A 14739-nucleotide genomic window follows, 5' to 3' on the forward strand; every position below is an offset into this window, starting at 1 on the left:
GGGCCACGATGCTGTCTGACGCGAGCCTCCTCCTGCGTTTGTCCGTGGACCATCCCAACTTTACACACGGCTCTGGGGCCAGGAACGATACCTTCCTGGCTCATCGCCGAAAAGAATCGATGTCCTTACCGATATTTATGTTCGCCGGGGGCGCCGTGGGGAACATCATCGCCATCGTCGTCCTCACCGTGTCGAGGCAGGAGAGGAAAAGTTCTGCTTTCTACACCTTGGTGTGCGGACTGGCTGTGACGGACCTGCTGGGGACTTGTTTAGCGAGTCCGATCACCATCGCCAACTACATGGACGGAAAGTTGCTCCAAACCCGAAAACTGTGCGAGTTTCACTCCTTCTTGCTGCTCTTTTTCGGCTTGACCGGCCTGAGCATCATTTGCGCCATGGCGGCGGAGAGGTACGCGGCCATTTGCTGCCCGTACTTGTACGGACGCTGGGGGGTGGACCGACGCTCCGCGCGGACCTTCCTGACGTGCGTGTACGCCGCCAACGTGCTCTTCTGCTGTCTCCCGGTGATGGGCGCCGTGAGGAGCAAGGTGCAGCCCTCCAGAACCTGGTGCTTCATCGACCTGAGGACATCGGAGCCGCTGGCCGCCGCCTACTCGGTGCTGTACGGCGCGGTGAGCGTCGTGCTTATCGTGGGAACCACCGCGCTCAACGTGGCGGTGTGCGGCGCGCTGCTGCTCATGCGGCGGCGCAGCGTGACCAGGCTGGGCAGCGGCAGGAGCAGCAGCGTCCGGGACAGGTGGAAGTCCCTGTCCTCGGCCGCCGAGACTCAGGTCATGGCGGTGCTGGTGATGACCTCGGTCGTGGTTCTGGCCTGTTCGGCTCCGCTGGTGGTAAGTGGGGAGGGGTGCTGACAAAATGCAGGGTTATTTTTGATAACCCAATTTATGAGTGTGGGTTGAATTTTGGAGTTACTTTAATCAAGAACAATCCATATTTAGGGTTATAAGGGTATTATTTTAACCCAACTTATGGGTTTTCAAACTATGAACTTTTTTGGGGTTGTTTTTCCAATGCATTTTGGGGTAAAATATATTTTTTTTAACTAAAAAGTTACTTTTTTCTTGAAGGGAATTTTATTATGTTGAGTTAAAATAACTAAAATAAGGAGTTTGTCCATTTCTGAACCAGCAGTTGGGTTAAAATTGGGTTATTTTGACTTTACAATTTATAAGTTAAAAGTGTTGGGTTAAATTTTGGTGTTATTTTTATGAAGAGCAATCCATATTTTGGGTTATGAGGGTATTATTTTAACTAAACTTCTGGGTTTTTAAAACTATGAACCATTTTTGGGTAAAAGGCATTTTTTTTTAATTAAAAAGTTACTTTTTTCTTGATGGGACTTTTATTATGGAAAAAATGTGGGGCTTATGTATGCAAAAATAGTTAGATAAGCCAGCGTGCAAACATTAACGTGCTAACAGCATGTGTCCCGTACCAAGTGACCCGTGCCAACTGTGGAGTTAAAATAACTCAAATGAGGAGTTTGTCTTTTTCTGAACCAGCAATTGGGTTATTTTGGTAAACCAATTTATGAGTTGCGAGTGTTTGGTTAAATTTTAGAGTTACTTTAATCAAGACCAATCCATATTTTGGGTTATAAGTGTATTATTTTAACTCAACTTATGGGTTTTCAAAACTATGAACCATTTTTGGGTTGTCTTTCCAATACATTTTTGGCCAAAATTGTCATGACGGTGGGTTTGCAGCTTACTGCGAAGATTGTTCTCCCGGGATGCAAACGGACTTCTCCGGACAAGGGTAGCAGGTAGGAACATATTTATTAATCTAACTACAAAAAGGTACAAAAACAACCCGAAGACAAGCATGCCTATTACACCTGGAAACTAAGGGAAAAAACTTAAGACATGAACCTCATGAAACTGCGGCATGAAATAACTGAGACTTGGCAAGGCATGAAGCGAACAAACAGCATGAACTATGGTATTGCATGAAACTACGAGTAATGACCCTAGATTGACTGACTGGCAAAAGTGGTTTAAATATTATCTTGATTAGAAACAGGTGCGCAGTCCAAAACACTAGGGCAGGTCAAAATCATAAGTCGCCATGGAAACTAAAACAAACAAGGGTGCACAGAAACAGGAACTAATGGAGTCTTAAAACTAACAGAAAATAAAAACATAATCCAGACCACATATGACAAAAAGGCTTGTTTTTAATTAAGTTATTTTTTCTGGAAAGGAATTTTATTGTGGAATAAATGTGGGGTGTGTGCATGCAAAAATAGTTGGATAAGCGAGCATGCAAACGTTAACATGCTAACAGCATGTGCCACGTACCAAGTAACAGATGCCAACTGTTGAGTCAAAATAACTGAGAGGTTCGTCCTTTTGTGAACCAGCAGTTGGGTTAAAATTGGGGTTATTTTGATTACCAATTTTATGAGTTGCAAGTGTTGGGTAAAATTTTGGAGTTACTTTAATCAAGACCAATCCATATTTTGGTTTATAAGGGTATTATTTTAAATCAATTTCTGGGTTTTCAAAACTATGAACCATTTTTGGGTTGTTTTTCCAATGCATTTTTGGGTAAAAGGCATTTTTTTTAAATTAAAAATGTACTTTTTTGTTGAAGGGAATTTTATTATGGAATAAATGTGGGGCGTATGCATGCAACCATAGTTGGATAAGCGAGCATGCAAATATTAACAGCATGTGTCACGTACCAAGTGAAATTTAGTTGGAAAAAAAAAGTAAAATTAGCTTAAAAAGTTAACATGCTAATGTCAGCATGCTGACATGCTAAAGTTAGCATGACCAAAAAAGCGTTAAAAAATGCTAAAGTAGCAAAAGTAAAGCAACATTTCATTTTAAATAGCTTTCTCTGGTTGCATGGAGACGTCCTAATAGTGTCCTTAATATATATATATATATATACACAGAGGTGGGTAGAGAAGCCAGAAATTGTACTCAAGTAAGAGTACTGTTACTTTAGAGATGTATTACTCAAGTAAAAGTAAGGAGTAGTCATCCAAATATTTACTTGAGTAAAAGTAAAAAGTATGTTGTGAAAAAACTACTCAAGTACTGAGTAACTGATGAGTAACCTGTTTGTTTAATGATTACGGCAACAAATAATGCACAAAAACATAAAAATAGCAATGAGCAAATTCATAGCCAGGAATATCTCTTAAGCAACTCAAACAATAATATATATTAAATAATAATACATTAAAATAAAAATATTAAGGAAAATTGAGTCACAATAACTTAACAGCACCTTAGGCTCAGTAGGCATTCATCGATTGATTGATCATAGGCTCAGTAGGCATTCATCGATTGATTGATTGAAACTTGTATTAGTAGATTGCACAGTACAGTACATATTCCCTACAATTGACCACTAAATGGTAACACCCCAATATGTTTTTCAACGTAAATCAATTACTTAATAAATGACCAAGTCGAGGCGATCTACCTCATATATACATACACACATATATATATAATTTATAGTTATTTATTTTGCCGTTTTTGTTGACATGTTAAAGGTGTTTTAATGAATATACATGCATGTTTAACATATAGATTCCTATCTTTCATGAAGACAAGAATATAAGTTGGTGTATTACCTGATTCTGATGACTTGCATTGATTGGAATCAGACGTCAATGTTTTCAAATGGAGGAAAAAAAAGTTCCTCTTTTCTGTCTAATACCACATGAAAGTCGTTGGTTTTGGGCATCTTATTTGTCCAGCTTCCATATTCATTTTTATACACTTTACAAAAAATACATTGGCGGCAAACTCCGTAGCTTCTTAGCTTGTTTGCGCTGGCTTTCAGAGACTCTTATTTTGTTAGCGCAGGCGCGATGGAGCGCCGCTTTTATTGTGAAGACAGAAAGTGTGCAATCAGTCTTTAGGCTTTTGACGGGAAGTACGGTTGAAATAAAAAGTGTCTTTTTTCCTTTACACTTTTGATTGATTGAAACTTTTATTAGTAGATTGCATAGTACAGTACATATTCCGCACAATCGACCACTAAATGGTAACACCCCAATACGTTTTTCAACATGTCGGGTTCTACGTGTTACGGTCACGTGACGACCTGGCTCTGTTTGATTGGTCCAACGTCACCAGTGACTGCATTTGATTGGTGAAACGCAGGCATGTGTAGTTCATACTTTGAAGCTCTGTCATTAACCAAAACAAACATTAATAGATCGATTAAAAAAAGTAGCGAGTAGCGAGCTTAATGTAGATAAATGTAACGGAGTAAAAGTAGCGTTTCTTCTTTATAAATATACTCAAGTAAAAGTAAAAGTATGTTGCATAAAAACTACTCGTAGAAGTACAATTTTTCCCAAAAGTTACTCAAGTAGATGTAACGGAGTAAATGTAGCGCGTTACTACCCACCTCTGTATATACATACACACACACACACACACACACACACACACACAAATTATGGATTAATCTCATTAACATTATTTACAATCACACATCTTATTTACATGAAAATATATGAGCGGGCTGTATCAGACTACTATGACCATACAAGGCAATTCTTGTAAAAAAAACAAAAAAAACTCATATCTTGCTTTTGAGTATATTTCATTGGAATAAAAATAATTTTGATCAGTAGTTGAGAAGGAATATAGGACAAACCAGCAGTATAGTTTTTAACCATATTAGGTCAAGGAGCGCTAAATTGCGCAACCCAAAAGTTGGATTTGGAATAACCCAACTTTGTACTGAGCATAACTCAGCTTTTGTGTTAAATAAATTCAACCCAATAGTCGGGTTATGAATCAACCAAAATTGAGTTAGTAGAACTGCCGTTTTGGGGTAAATAACTCAACCCAATAGTTTGGTTGGGAATAACCCAACATTAAGTTATCAAAACTCAACTTATTGGTTAAATAATTAAACACAAAAGTTGGATTGAAAAAACTAAACCCAAAATGTTGAGTTACAATAATTAAAATGAGGGGTTCATCCTTTTCTGAACCAACAGTCGGGTTAAATTCGGGTAGTTTTTTTAAGTGTGTAAGGAGACCCAGGGCCGCACCGAGGCCAAATCGGGCCCCTCCGAAGCAGAATTTTATTTAGAGTCATTTAAAATGCAGTAAATCTCTTTTTATTTCTGTCAATAAAGTACTTTAGCAACATCCATCCATTTTCTACTGCTTATTCCCTTTTGGGGTCGCGGGGGGCGCTGGCGCCTATCTCAGCTACAATCGGGCGGAAGGCGGGGTAAACCCTGGACAAGTCGTACTTTAGCAACATATACACTATATTGCCAAAAGTATTGACTGCCTTGACTCACATATGAACTTGAAGTGCCATCCCATTCCTAACCCACAGGGTTCAATATGATGTCGGTCCAACTTCTGCAGCTATCACAGCTGCAACTTTTCTGGGAAGGCTGTCTACAAGGTTGTGGAGTGTGTTTATAGGACTTTTTGACCATTCCTCCAAAAGCTTATTGGTGAGGTCTCACACTGATGGTGGTCAAGAAGGCCTGGCTCTCAGTCTCTGTTGTAGGTTTCAATCGGGTTCAGGTCAGGACTCTGTGCAGGCCAGTCAAGTTCATCCACACCAGACTGTCATCCATGTCTTTATGGATCTTGCTTTGTGCATTGGTGAACAGTCATGTTGGAAGAAGAAGAAGCCCGCTACAAACTGCTCCCACAAGGTTGGAAGCATGGAATTGTTCAAAATGTTTTAGTATCTTGGAGCATTTAAAGTTCCTTTCACTGGAACTAAGGGGCCAAGCCCAACTCCTGAAGAACAACCCCACACCACAATTCCTCCTCCACCAAATTTCACACTCGGGACAATGCAGTCCGAAATGTACCGTTCTCTTGGCAACATCCAAACCCAGACTCTGCGTACTGTATGTGGGCTAATTGGAAGGTCACATGAAGTATGGAGCTCTGTAGCAACTGACTATGTGCTTCAGCATCCGCTGACCCCTCCCTGTCAGTTTACGTGGCCTACCACTTCGTGGCTGAGTTGCTGTTACCAAACTATTCCAGTTTCTTACAAACCCCGTTTCCATATGAGTTGGGAAATGGTGTTAGATGTAAATAAAAACGGAATATAATGATTTGCAAATCCTTTTCAACCCATATTCATATGAATCCACTACAAAGACAACATATTTGACGTTCAAACTCAAACTTAATTTTTTTTAGAAATAATAATTAACTTAGAATTTCATGGCTGCAACCCGTGCCAAAGTAGTTGGGAAAGGGCATGTTCACCACTGTGTTACATCACCTTTTCTTTTAACAACACTCAATAAACGTTTGGGAACTGAGGAAACTCATTGTTGAAGCTTTGAAAGTGGAATTCTTTCCCATTCTTGTTTTATGTAGAGCTTCAGTCGTTCAACAGTCCGGGGTCTCCGCTGTCGTATTTTACGTTTCATAATGCGCCACACATTTTCGATGGGAGACAGGTCTGGACTGCAGGGGGGCCAGGAAAGTACCGGCACTCTTTTTTTACGAAGCCACACTGTTGTAACACATGCTGAATGTGGCTTGGCATTGTTTTGGTGAAATAAGTAGGGGCGTCCATGAAAAAGACAGCGCTTAGATGGCAGCATATGTTGTTCCAAAACCTGTATGTACCTTTCAGCATTAATGGTGCCTTCACAGATGTGTAAGTTACCCATGCCTTGGGCACTAATGCACCCCCATACCATCACAGATGCTGGCTTTTGAACTTTGCATCGATAGTCTGGATGGTTCGCTTCCCTTTCAGTCCGGATGACACAATGTCGAATATTTCCAAAAACAATTTAAAATGCGGACTCGTCAGACCACAGAACACTTTTCCACTTTGCATCAGTCTATATTGGATGATCGCGGGCCCAGAGAAGCCGGCGGCGTTTCTGGATATTGTTGATAAATGGCTCTCGCTTTGCATAGTAGAGCTTTAACTTGCACTTACAGTTGTAGCGGCGAACTGTATTTAGTGACAGTCCATCCATCCATCTTCTTCCGCTCATTCGAGGACTGGTCGCGGGGGCAGCAACCTAAGCAGGGAAGCCCAGACTTACTTATCCGCAGCCACTTCGTCCAGCTCTTCCCGGGGGATCCCGAGGCGTTCCCACGCAGTATTTATTCAGTGACAGTGGTTTTCTGAAGTGTTCCTGAGCCCTTGTGGGGATATCTTTTAGAGATTGATGTCGGTTTTTGATACAGTGCCATCTGAGGGATCGAAGGTCACGGTCATTCAATGTTGGTTTCCGGCCATGCCGCTTATGTGGAGTGATTTCTCCAGATTCTCTGAACCTTTTGATGATATTATGGACCGTAGATGTTGAAATCCCTAAATTTCTTGCAATTGCACTTTGAAAAACATTGTTCTTAAACTGTTTGACTATTTGCTCACGCAGTTGTGGACAAAAGGGTGTACCTCGCCTCATCCTTTCTTGTGAAAGACTGAGCCTTTTTTGGGAAGCTGTTTTTGTACCCAATCATGGTACCCACCTGTTCCCAATTAACCTGCACACCTGTGGAATGTCCCAAATAAGTGATGAGCATTCCTCAACTTTATCAGTATCTATTGCCACCTTTCCCAACTTCTTTGTCACGTGTTGCTGGCATCAAATTCTAAAGTTAATGATTTGCAAAAAAAAAATGTTTTGTCAGTTTGAACATCAAATATGTTGTCTTTGTAGCATATACAACTGAATATGGGTTGAAACTGATTTGCAAATCATTGTATTCCGTTTATATTTACATCTAACACAATTTCCCAACTCATATGGAAACGGGGTTTGTATAATAAGGCAGACAGTTGACTTGGGAATATTTAGGAGCGAGGATTGTTGCACAGGTGGCATCCTATGACAGTTCCACGTTGGAAATCACTGAGCACCCGAGAGTCTCCATGCCTAAGTGCTTGATTTTAAAGACCTGTTCCCGGGCCAAGTGATTAGTAGACCACTCCCGTCCAAAGGCAAAACCCAGTAACTCAATTTTGGTCAAAACTGAGCTGATAATTTTGGAGTTCCTAGGTGATATGCTTTACATTAGTGTATGAGATATTGTAATTTGTTCCATAAGTAAGCTGTTACGCGCATGGCAGGACCTAGCAACTACCACATAACCGCGTAGATACAACAGAAAAACCTAGTATCTCAAGGGACCAATCGGAGCTTCTTTGTCAGTCGCCTTATTGTCTTTAATGAGACATTTCCACGAATGGGGGCCGACGGTCAACCTGATTATGTGATATTATGGCACGAGGGGATATTTGGAAGATTGGCCCAGGATGTTGCAAGCACCTTCATTAAATGTATTGTTCTTGATTCTTCCCCTTGCATACTTTTTTGGGCAGATAACTGTGGAGGTCAAAATAAAAACTGGACGCTGTACACGGCTCTTGCCCAATGTGCAAACGCAGAATGGGGCCCACCCGAGATTGTGATAAAACATCTGGAGAAAGGGCACACGTTCATGAGAGCAGATTCAATCCATGGCTCAATCGGCAAGGAAATGAAAGCTCAAGAAAACATCTATACGTTTGATGACTTTGTAGATCTTTGTAAGACAGCATCAAGATAGATTGGTTTTCCTTTGTTTTCTCAAAATCAGCTAGAAGTGAGTTACTAGGTTTTGCCTTTGGACGGGAGACCTGATTCTGATCATTTGGATTGGTAGCCAAATACTTTTGTCAATTTTGTGTATTTCCAGGCATGAGCAGGCCACATAAAAATATGCTGCAGGCCAGATCTGACCTCCCAGCCTTGAGTTTGACACCTATGATCTAATTGGATCTAATTAGATGAACACAATCATCACCCACATGTTTGGTTTTCCTTCCAGGTCCGTGTGTTCGCCAACCGCCTGATGCTGGAAGACGACCCCGCAGCCGACCTGGCGGCCATCCGGATCGCCTCCGTCAACCCCATCCTCGACCCGTGGATCTACATCCTCCTCAGGAGGTCGCTGTTTCGCCGAATCCTGGCGCTGTCCAGGCGATGTAGAACTCGCGGCCGCCTGACAAAACGAAGGCGCCTGTTCTACCCGGAACACATGAAGGACAGCAGCCACGTGTTCAGCCAGTTGATGCTCGCCAGCGTCATGGTGTCGCCCACTGATGCCGACACTTTGTCACAGTAGCACACAGACACACTTTGTCACACGGGGGAACTGAGAGCGGGGAAGATTTGCTTGAAGGAGGAATCCACACCTTTGTGCGCGCAGTGGACTCACAGACTAAACTTGTGGGCTTGCAGCGGGGAAAGGGTTATTTAAGGTCAAGCTTGAGACTGGTACACCTGTCAATCACAGGAAGGACACATAAGGAGCATTCACACCAAAGCAATTTGCACTACTTGTACATAGTTGGGCTCTAATGGAAGAAGTTTGTTACATGAAGTGGAAACATTCACCCTCACTTGAGCTCTTATAAGACTATGACCCTTTGGAAGGGTCAAATAGGACACAATTATTATTTTTTTAATGTATTTATTGTACGTAAGCACGGGGGATAACTTTCGTTATCTCCAAGCCTACTTGACCTCTTATAATATATTAAAGGTTGGACATATGCAGGAACTACGGGACAACATTATTATTTGTATTTTATAAATTTAGATTTGGTGTCTTGGAGGTACTTTCACCCTCTCCAAGCCTAACTTACCTCTTATAAAACATATGTTGGATGTTATAGGACCAATAGAGGGTCAAATGGGAGAAATATATATATATATATATATATATATATATATATATATATATATATATATATATATATATATATATATATATATATATATATATATATATATATATATATATACATACATATATATATACATACATACACACACACACACAGTGGGGCAAAAAAATATTTAGTCAGCCACCGATTGTCATCATTTTAAGTGGGAGAACTTGCACAGAGGTCTGTAATTTTCATCATAGGTACACTTCAACTGTGAGAGACAGAATGTGAAAAAAAAAAAGAGGAATTCACATTGTAGGAATTTTAAAGAATTTATTTGTAAATTATGCTGGAAAATAAGTCTTTGGTCAACCATTCAAAGCTCTCACTGATGGAAGGAGGTTTTGGCTCAAAATCTCACGATACATGGCCCCATTCATTCTTTCCTTAACAAGGATCAATCGTCCTGTCCCCTTAGCATAAAAACAGCCCCAAGCATGATGTTTCCACCTCCATGCTTCACAGTAGGTGTGGTGTTCATGGGATGCAACTCAGTATTCTTCTTCTTACAAACACGAGTGGAGTTTATACCAAAAAGTTCTATTTTGGTTTCATCTGACCACATGAAATTCTCCCAATCCTCTGCTGTATCATCCATGTATCCATTTTGGTATAAACTCAACTTGTCGTGTTTGGAGGACGAAGAATACTGAGTTGCATCCCAAGAACACCATACCTACTGTGCAGCATTGGGGTGTAAACATCATGCTTTGGGGCTGTTTTTATAGTAAGGGGACAGGACGATTGATCCGTGTTAAGGAAAGAATGAATAGGGCCATGTATCGTGAGATTTTGAGCCAAAACCTCCTTCCATCAGTGAGAGCTTTGAATGGTTGACCAAATACTTATTTTTCACCATAATTTACGGATAAATTCTTTGAAATTCCTCCAATTTGAATTCCTGGATTTTTTTTTTCACATTCTGTCTCTCACAGTTGAAGTGTACCTATGATGAAAATTACAGACCTCTGTCATCATTTTAAGTGGGAGAACTTGCACAATCGGTGGCTGACTAAATACTTTTTTGCCCCACTACATATATATATATATATATATATATATATATATATATATATATATATATATATATCCATATAAATAAATCATGATATACTTAAATCATGGAATAATATATTAATAATTATTTCAATAATTAAATGATTATTAAATTGTTTAAATAAATGTATTTTCACATTAAATCCATTTCAAAACAATTAAAAATCATTGACACTTAATTTGTTTAAAAGGTGTATGTATTTTATGTTGTCCATTTAACGCACTATATTTCCAGTTACGTCCAAACTGTTAAGGTCTTGGTCAAGTGGGGGTGACCCCCAAATGCAGAGACGGGACACAAGGTGGATTTACAAAAATGTAAAAATGTCATTATACAAAAAAGGGATAACTAAGGGCGATGAGGCAGAAACGCACACCATGAAATCTGGACAAAATACGTTCCTCAGAGGTCGGCAGGAAGAAGGCCTTTTACCTCCGTGGGACTAGCAGATAAACACACAGGAGGTTAGGGAATTCAGGACAAAGTAGCTAAAACATACCAGGTCCGGTGAAGCAGGTGCATGCACGACAGGAGTTCGGAGACAATAACCGGTGAGGCTAAGCTGACAGTGACGAGCCTAAATACCGGTGTGCTAATTGCGAGCAGGTGTGCCTCAAGGTCCGCCCCTCGCCGAGGACGAATCACTAAAAGCACAGGCGCAGACAAAGGAGAAGGCAGGAAAACACTAAAAACACAACACAAACCTTCATATATTCAGTCATGTGAAATTTTCGTAAAAAAGAGGATTTCCTATACAAAAAAATGGTTATTCAATTTGAAAACACGTACTTAATTTTATTTTACATGAATACATGGGAATACACGCCCATTTGACCTGTTATAATATAATAAAGGTTAGATGTTACAGAACCTATGGAGGATCAACTGGGACAAAATGATTTAATTATTTGGAAAAAAATATATATATATATTTTACATAAACACATGGGAGAATGTTCACTATCTCCAAGCTTACATGACACTTACAGGGTTCGTACGCCTTTTCCATGGCCAAATTCAAGCACTTTTTAAGGACTTTCAAGATCAGTTTTCCCATTTTTACAGAACATTTCAAAAGGTGAAAACCAGTGTAAATCTATCCACAGCCTTGTTGTTTAATGTCACCAAAACCTGTCTGTAGGAAAAATACGGAAAATCATGTAAAACCTAAGACTAACATTGAACCAGCAGTTATCTTTAACTGAATGGGGCATAGAAAATGAAGCAGTGTTTCTGTAGACCACGGGTCACCAACGCGGTGCCCGCGGGCACCAGGTCGCCCATAAGGACCAGATGAGTTGCCCGCTGGCCTGTTCTAAAAATAGCTCAAATGGCAGCACTTACCAGTGAGCTGCCTCTATTTTTTAAATGTTATTTATTTACCAGCAAGCTGGTCTCGCTTTGCTCGACATTTTTAATTCTAAGAGAGACAAAACTCAAATAGAATTTGAAAATCCAAGAAAATATTTTAAAGACTTGGTCTTCACTTGTTTGAATAAATTATTTTATTTTCTTTACTTTGCTTCTTATAACTTTTAGAAAGACAATTTTAGAGAAAAAATACAACCTTAAAAATTATTTTTAAGATTTTTAAACACATATACCTTTTTACCTTTTAAATTTAAATTTCCTGACAATTTAAATCAATTGTCAAGTAAATTCAGTTTTTTATTGTAAAGAATAATAAATACATTTTAATTTAATTCTTCATTTTGGCTTCTGTTTTTTCGACGAAGAATATTTGTGAAATATTTCTTCAAACCTATTATGAATAAAATTCAAAACAATTATTCTGGCAAATCTAAAAAATCTGTAGAATTAAAATTTAAATCTTATTTCAAAGTCTTTTGAATCTCTTTTAAAATTTTTGTTCTGAAAAAATTTAGAAGAAATAATGATTTGTCTTTTTAGAAAAATAGCTTGGTCCAATTTGTCATATATTCTAACAAAGTGCAGATTGGATTTCAACCTATTTAAAACATGTCATCAAAATTCTAAAAATAATCTTAATCAGGAAAAATTAATGATGTTCCATAAATTCTTTTTAAAAATGTTTTCAAAACGATTCAAATTAGCTAGTTTTTCTCTTAATTTTTTTCGGTTCAATTTTGAATTTTTAAAAGTCGAAATTGAAGATAAACTATTTTTCAAAATTTAATTTTCTTTTTTTCTCCTCTTTTAAACCGTTCAATTAAGTTTTTTTCATCATTTATTCTCTGCAAAAAAACTTTCTGTAGAAATAAAGAAAATGTACAACGGAATGACATTTATCTGTTTCTATATATATTTATTGTGATAAATCATTAAGATGATCAGTGTTTCCACAAAGATAAATATAAATTATTAACAATAACAGAGTTAAAGGTAAATTGAGCAAATTATTTCTGGTAGCCCTTCGCATTAATCAGTACCCAAGAAGTAGCTCTTGCTTTCAAAAAGGTTGGTGACCCCTGCTGTAGACTATTCAATGTCATTGGTATTTGCAAACATCTCTCCATTTGTGTTGTTTTTCCAAATTTCTTGTTTTTTTTCTTACCTACACTCTACACTCAATGAAATGGAACAGCACGGATTGATTCACACAAGTTAAATAGACAACCAAAATAATGGAGCAAAAAACACATCTGACTCTGTTGGATTTCCTTTTTGCATACTTTTCAGCAGGCAACACGTGGATTTGGGCCACGTTATATCCAGTTTGTATTTGCCATTTTCCATCCAATGTTCATAAATCGACAACCTCCCAGCATGATGGACCGATGCACCACTGTCCTCTTGAGGGTGACACAGAGCCGCATGGCAACAACCTAATGTAAGGGCTCGTGCAAAGTCAAAAGATCAAGCATGTTGCTTTCATTTTTAAGGAAACTTATTTAATTGTTTTCCATTTTAGAATTAGTCAATTGAGTCAGACTGCCAAGAAAAATGATGAACATTTAGAAGCAGTTGGCACAAAATTCGAACATTTTTCAAACCTTGAAAACACAACATTAAAATCCAAGCATTTTCAAGGTTTTTAAGCACCCGTACGAATACTGCACTTAAATAACGTTTAATAATTTACTAAAGGTTGGACGTAACACATAACCTACGGTGGGTTAAATAGAACATTAAATAAATAGTCAAGTGTGTCATTAATTAATTGGAATGAAATACATAAATGTGCTATTGAATGTGCCATTAATTTATACATTTATTTACTCACTTAAATAATCATATCAATATTTAAAGTACAGGTACTTATTTCTTTTAACTATTTTTAATTTTGAAATTCTTATTTCACGATTTATTTTCAGTCAGTCCAAAGAGCCTATTGAGTGCACCATATTCTAATCTAAATATAAGAAATCCACACTGAGATTTTTTTTTTCCAATGGAATAACAAGTTGTAATGTTACAGGATATTAAACCTTGACTAATAATAAACATACAATGCAAAAATACATTTTAAAACCCAAATCTGATATTGAACTAGATCCCACATCCCTGCATATTCACGTATGTCTTTAAAATGTAAATAAATGGAGTTTTTTAACTGCAACTTTAATTTAAAAAAAGTGGTGTAGCCACTATGCAGATGCCGGGGGTTCTAATCCTGGCCAGGGCACGTTGATAAACTGATAAAATAAACAAGCAATGTTTTTGAACAAAAGTTGTCCTCAAAACATTTCAACTTTTGCATAACTTAAAAAAAACAAAACAAACAAAAAAAGAAATTAAACATTTTAACAATCACCCAAAAAAGCCTGTAAAATCTTGAAAGGACTGATTCCCACAAGATGAAATGTTATGAGTGTGTTGCATAATGATTATTGTGGATAAAATATAAACATAAAACAAGGCTCCAGAAACCCCCGCGACCCCGAAAGGGACGTGCGGTAGAAAATGGATGGAATGATGGATGGGATGTTTTAATTAAATGTAAATTTGCTCACAAGCCTCTACAGCAGGGT

At 38.4% G+C, this 14739-nt stretch overlaps 1 protein-coding gene across 1 annotated transcript in view; it reads left to right on the top strand.

Moving 5' to 3' along the window:
• The window catches only part of LOC133540661 (prostaglandin E2 receptor EP4 subtype-like), a 9666-nt gene extending 106 nt beyond the window's left edge, over positions 1-9560 (top strand). Inside the window, exons 1-2 of the mRNA XM_061883462.1 lie at positions 1-851; positions 8826-9560. The exon at positions 1-851 is cut by the window's left edge and continues 106 nt beyond it. Of these exons, the coding sequence (XP_061739446.1) occupies positions 9-851; positions 8826-9122 (1140 nt within the window). The 5' untranslated portion in view covers positions 1-8 and the 3' untranslated portion in view covers positions 9123-9560. The remainder of the gene's footprint in view (positions 852-8825) is intronic.
• Positions 9561-14739: the final 5179 nt, after the last annotated feature.

Source organism: Nerophis ophidion, linkage group LG22 (genome assembly GCF_033978795.1).
Source record: "Nerophis ophidion isolate RoL-2023_Sa linkage group LG22, RoL_Noph_v1.0, whole genome shotgun sequence".
Lineage (NCBI taxonomy): Eukaryota > Metazoa > Chordata > Actinopteri > Syngnathiformes > Syngnathidae > Nerophis > Nerophis ophidion.